Here is a 6000-nt window from a genome sequence, read left to right on the forward strand (position 1 = left end):
CAAGTTGGATGCAAGATTTGTTTGGAGGCTAGAAGCAAAGGGCGATTGTCCAAGGTTATTCCAACTGGAGTTCCGTAGTTCTTTGTACAAGGTCCCTTGCTTTTTTGGTGTACATATCAATAACTTGGACCTGAATGAAGGGATATAAGTAAGAAGTGTACGCACAGTTCAAAAATTCGCTGTGTGGCTGATGATGAAAAAAGCTGCAGACTGCAGGAAAATATCAATGGACTCGTCAGGTGGGCAGAAAAGTGGCAAATGGCATTTGGAGAATTGTGAAGTAATGCATTTGGAGAAAGCCAACAAGGTGAGGGAATATGCAATAAATGGTAGTGTACTGAATTGTATAGGGAATCACAGTGATCTTGGAGCATACAACCCATAGATCCCTAAAGGTGGCAGGACAGTTAGATAAGGCAATTCTTTATCATAGATCATAGAACCTTACAGTGCAGAAAGAGGCCCTTCGGCCCATCGCGTCTGCACCGAACACCATCCCACCCAGGCCCTACCCCCATGTCCTTACATATTATACCCACTAATCCCTCTAACCTACACATCCCTGGACACTAAGGGGCAATTTTTTTTAGCATAGCCAATCAACCCAACCCGCACATCTTTGGACTGTGGGAGGAAACTGGAGTGCCTGGAGGAAACTCACGCAGACACGAGGAGAATGTGCAAACTTGACACAGACAGTGACCGGAGCTAGGAATTGAACACAGGACCCTGGAGCTGTGAAGCAGCAGTGCTAACCACCCTGCTGCCATGCTGCCCATTAGCCAAGGCTTGGGATGTAAGAGCTGGAAGGCGATGCTGGAACAATATAAAACTCCAGTTTGGTGACAGCAGAGTACTGCATTTGGTTCTGATCACTGTACCATAGAAAAGATGTGATCGCACAGGAAGGGATACAGAGGGGATTTATGGCAATGTTGCCTGGACTGGAAATGAAGAAAGATTAGATGGGCTAAAATTGATACTTTCAGAGCAGAGTGGCTGAGGGAGGCTGTAAGCGAAGTGCATAAAAATATGAAGGGTCTAGATAGAGTGACTAGAAAGGCCCTATTCCCCTTAGTTGAGGAGTCTATAACCCAGGTTGGCCATAGCTTTGGTGCAAGAGGTAGAAGGTTTAGAGGAGATTGAAGGGGAATTTTCTATCATCCAGTTAGTGATAAGGACCTACAACTTATTGTCTGAAAGGGTGGCACAGGCAGAATCCTCATAGCATTGAAAATGTACTTGGATGTGCATTTAAATCACTGTGATGAGGTTGTGAGCCTTGGCATTAGGCTGGATGGCTACTTGCCCATAAGTATAGACTTGATGGTCAATGGCCGCTTCCTGTGCAGTAAATTTCTATGATTTCTACGAAGCATAGTTTAGAACATAAAATATTGGTGTGAAATTAAGGTGAGAGCCACCCATTTTAATATTCAATGTTTTATCCCTGAGCCAGTTTACTTTAGCTGTACTCGTGTAGCATCGTCCCTGAGAACTCGAGCAATACTGCTAGTACAATGTTAAAGAGTGAGTGATCCCAAACCTTGATACTCCCACTCTAACACGTCTACTGCACGAAAGTGATAAGCCGGGGTTAAGGAAGGAAGCAATGGCCATGTTGCTGCGAAGTGCCTCCTCATAGCCCCTTCATCAGTGGCTGGTTATCCACAGAGCTAAAGATAAGTTGCAGGTAAAGACCTCCAATCCACTCATAATTTTAAGTATATTTGCCTTTGTGACAGTTGTTTCTTAGCTGTGTACTTTTAGGGGTGCATTATTGGCTTCAATACCATCAGGCTGAAGATGTGGTTCAGGTGGACCAAGATTGATCATCATCGATGAGGCCTACTGGAAGGTTCCGTATAAAGTGAGGTCAGGATCACTGTTCATTGGGGTTCAAATGTAAGTCTGGGCAGCATGGTGACACAATAGTTAGCACTGCTGCCTCACACCATCAGGGACTCGGATTCAATTCTGGCCTTGGTCACTGTGTGGAGTTTGCACATTCTCCCCGTGTCTACGTAGGTTTCCTCTGGGTGCTCTGGTTTCCTCCTACACTCCAAAAATGTGCGGGTTAGGTTGTTAGGCCATAATAAGTTGACCCTAGTGTCAGGGAGGTTAGCAGGGTAGTGGGGTTATGGGAGTAGGGTCTGGGTAGGATTGTGGTCGGTGCAGACTCATTTGGGCTGAATGGCTTTCTTCTGCACTGTAAGGATTCTATGATAATAGCCAAATAAGTGTGACACAGCACGGCCAGTTGCTGTGGAACTTTGTTTTCCAACTTGTAACACTTTCTTTTGATGTTGGCCCATTTTCAAAGAAGGAAAATCAAGAGAAAGAAACTGACAATTAAAACTAGTTTTTGTAAGATTTATGCTGCTCTTTTGTCAATAAGGGAGCTCAAAACTGTAGTAATGTTCTTTCTAGAACAATTTTTTTTTTACATCAAATAATCTGTGTTGATTTAAATATTGCAACTGAAGCAAGGTCCACTTTGATCTGCCGAGTTGACCTGTGTGCTTGTACATTGAATTCTAAACATCTCTTACTTTGCCCTTTGTTTCTGGCTTCCCCCTTCACTCGCAAACAGGAAAGAAATCTCATCTTAGAAAAACAACAGAGAAGAAGCTGCCTACTAAAGAAACCATTGCTAGACTGCAGCTATCCGAGATCTGGAAAATGGAAAATGAGTTTTACGAGTTTGCTCTGGAACAGTTTCAGTTCATTCGTGCTCACGCAGTGAGAGAAAAGGATGGCGAACTTTACCTCCTTAGCAAGAGCTTTTTCTATGAAAAAATCTATCCGAAAATAAACTGAGAATAGTTTTCACTACAGTGACCTGAAGAACAGCATCAAAAAACAATGCCTTTCTGCTGAATCAGTTGCTACCTTGAACAGTCCAATGAATTTTTTCCAATAAAAGCAGAAAAGAAAACTTATTCTGCAGTTTGTATCAAATCTGCCATGAGCCACTTCCATCTGTAAAGATTTTAGGGACAAGCATTAGATGCATTAACGGACAGATAAGCAAGGAAATCCATTTACACAAAGCGTGCATCAATTGTGTAGATGGTGTTCTGTTATTATTACTAATCAGATTGTGGTATGTTTTAGGGACTCCTGTGTCTTGTAAACTTTTACCTGTAGAACTATTTTTTACTAGGGTGCTTTCTAAAGTGTTTCAAAGTATTGTAATTTCAGACTACGGAAAAAGAGGAAATGCTGTACATATTGCACATTTTATGTATTTGGACCAAAAGGTTACAAAATAAGCTTGAAGTATTTATTTCACCAATTTTACTACAGGTGGTGTAATTGAACACATCACATTCGACATACTGTACATCCTTTTGTTAGGTACTTTGTGTCAATTTAGATTTGTAGACTAAAATTTCCACAGTTTGCATTATGGAGAACAATAAAACAAAAGGCAACCCTGTAGCTGAGACCTGACAGTTACATATACACCTTGGAGAGATGTAACTCTTATGGGTTTGCACAGACGTGCAATTAGAAAGTAATTTTTTTTAAGCAAATAATGGTGTTTGCCCAATGAAGAGTGATATTCATAGTGTTAATTAATCTCATCGTTGCCTAATTTCCCTTCTGGTTGAGACAGTGTTAGTAGGTTTTTATTGTTATTTCCAACCCCGATTTAAAAAGATATAAATAGAGTAGTGTATTGCATTTCTAAATGTACTTTTCTTGCAAATGAAATGATTTATCCTATAGGCTTGCTATGTTTTTCAGTGAGGGTATGCTGAGTTTCACACAGGAGAGATTTCCTTGTATTCCATCTCTCAACTGCATGTTAACAATTGAGAAGATCTGCTCCAGCCCCTGTACCTTTTGAGATCTATGCTTGAGGAACTTTTTTTTGCAGATACTTGTTCCTCTATCTTTTTTGAAAAATCTGCCAGTTTCCAAGATAAATGAACCCATATTTAAAAACATGGGACTTACCAGGCTTCATTTTCTGCCGGGCGGTAAAGCCATTGGAGGCTGTGAAGGTAGGACACCCGCTCAGTACTCCATCCCTGCTGTAACTGAACTCATTTTCTCAGTTAGGATCTACTGTGTATGCCAGAGTGAGTTCTCAGCCATATTGGGAGCTTATAACCATACGTTAGAAAATTATGTGATGCAGCAGTGGAATATACAGTGCAGCACCAGAGAGAGCAACAGCAATAGCTAAAAGGGGACTGATGTTCCCAAACCAATCGTGGAATCTTCATTCAACTGGCCTTGAATGAGCACATATCAAACCTACCAGCAGTGGCAGGGCAGAGTATTGGAAGTGGTGACCACATCCACGTTCTCTTCCTCCTTCAAAGACTTTGGTGGTCATCTTACACTCCTGGATGAGTACTGTCACAGAAACATAGAAAATTGACAGCTCAGAAAGAGGTCACTTGGCCTATTGAATCTGCGCCCCCAATGACAGCTGTCAGCCGTGTTATAGACCATATAATCGCGACAATGCAGGAGGAGGTCATTTGCCCCATTGAGTCTGCACCAACTCTGGAAGACCCATGCCACCACCCCCATCCCCACTTCATATCTGTAACCCCATTCATTTACCATGGCTAATTCACCCAACTTATACATCTTTGGACACTAAAGGGGAATTTAGCACCTGTTCATCTTTGGAGTGTGGGAGAAAACCTGCGCAGATAGTCACCCAAGGTTGGAATTGTGCCCGGGTCCCTGGCGCTGCAAGGTGGTGCTAACCACCATGTTGCCTCTGTGCTGTTTCTGTGGGATGGTGGAAAATTAGCTGATTTCTCTTACTCTCCGTTATGCTGTTATACAAATGGCTGGGAAGCTGAGATACCTGATTGGGACTATGAAGATATGAGGCCTAACTGAAGGGCGTGGATTCAGCAGAAGAATAAATTCAGCTGGGGGTCAGTCATCCTTTGGAGGTTGACGTAGCAACAGCATAATGGTATTTTCCATGCTCCTAAGACTGTATACTTGAAATTCTCATTACTGTGAAGGCTCTCCTGTGTATTCGGCTAGGGGTCGCGTGTTGAATTTCATACTCCTTTTTGTATTATATCTAATGTGGAAGCGACCCACAAGGAGCTGTAATCCCTACACAAGGGCAACAATGGGGTATTCAATATTAACCACTAAAATGAGTTTCATAAATTTATTGCATACAATATCTGGTTTGGGGATTCTCAATATTTGGTGTTAGAAGATTTTTAAGCTTTTAGATGTTTGCTGTATATTTAGAGGTGGAGTTAAATTTATGTTCCAATGTATGGATCATGTTTTTCCTATCATTGTTTCTCATCAGGCAAGGAGCACAATGTTAGTGCTGAAGGCATGAAATATATAAGGTACATAATGTAAATACTGGGAAAACATGGATTGTGCTCTATATAACTGTTTAAAACACAAGCAGCTGAATAGTGCCTTCCTTATCACAATCCATGTTGTAAAAAAAATGTACATTTTGAATTCATTTGTGCATTGTAAACAACACCAGTGTCTTGACACTTTGTGTGGAATCAGAGATAATTCTGTTTTCTTGTTTTTTTTGTTTGTAGTTTTTCAGTTTTCCTGATGCAAATTCTCCCCAATAAATAAAGCTGTACAAACTCTTTGCATTGTAATCTATATGTGCATTTGAGTGCCCATAGCTTTATGATGCAGCTGTTTCAGAGCTAGCTTTGAATGCCAAAGCTGATAAATATCTACAGATATTTGAACTTCCATAAGGGGCAGCACGGTGGCACAGTGATTAGCACTACTACCTCACAGTGCCAGGGACCTGGGTGCAATGCCAGACTTGGGTTATTGTCTGCTGAGTCTGCACGTTCTCCCCATCTCTGCATGGATTTTCTCTGCGTGCTCCGGTTTCCTCCCACAGTCCAAAAGACGTGCTGGTTAGGCGCATTGGCCATGCTAAATTCTCCCTCAGTGTATCCGAACAGGCGCCAGAGTGTGGTGACGAGGGGATTTTCACAGTAACTTAATTGAAGTCTT

At 41.8% G+C, this 6000-nt stretch overlaps 1 protein-coding gene across 2 annotated transcripts in view; it reads left to right on the forward strand.

Annotated features, from left to right (window-relative positions):
• Positions 1 to 5617, forward strand: part of LOC145347591 (heparan sulfate 2-O-sulfotransferase 1) — a 217590-nt gene extending 211973 nt beyond the window's left edge. For both annotated transcript variants that reach the window (XM_080195179.1, XM_080195180.1), the window contains one exon: positions 2594 to 5617. In XM_080195179.1, the coding sequence (XP_080051305.1) occupies positions 2594 to 2820 (227 nt within the window). In that variant the 3' untranslated portion in view covers positions 2821 to 5617. The remainder of the gene's footprint in view (positions 1 to 2593) is intronic.
• Positions 5618 to 6000: the final 383 nt, after the last annotated feature.

The sequence above is a fragment of the Carcharhinus amblyrhynchos genome, chromosome 9 (genome assembly GCF_965287045.1).
Source record: "Carcharhinus amblyrhynchos chromosome 9, sCarAmb.v2.hapA, whole genome shotgun sequence".
Classification (NCBI taxonomy): Eukaryota; Metazoa; Chordata; class Chondrichthyes; order Carcharhiniformes; family Carcharhinidae; genus Carcharhinus; species Carcharhinus amblyrhynchos.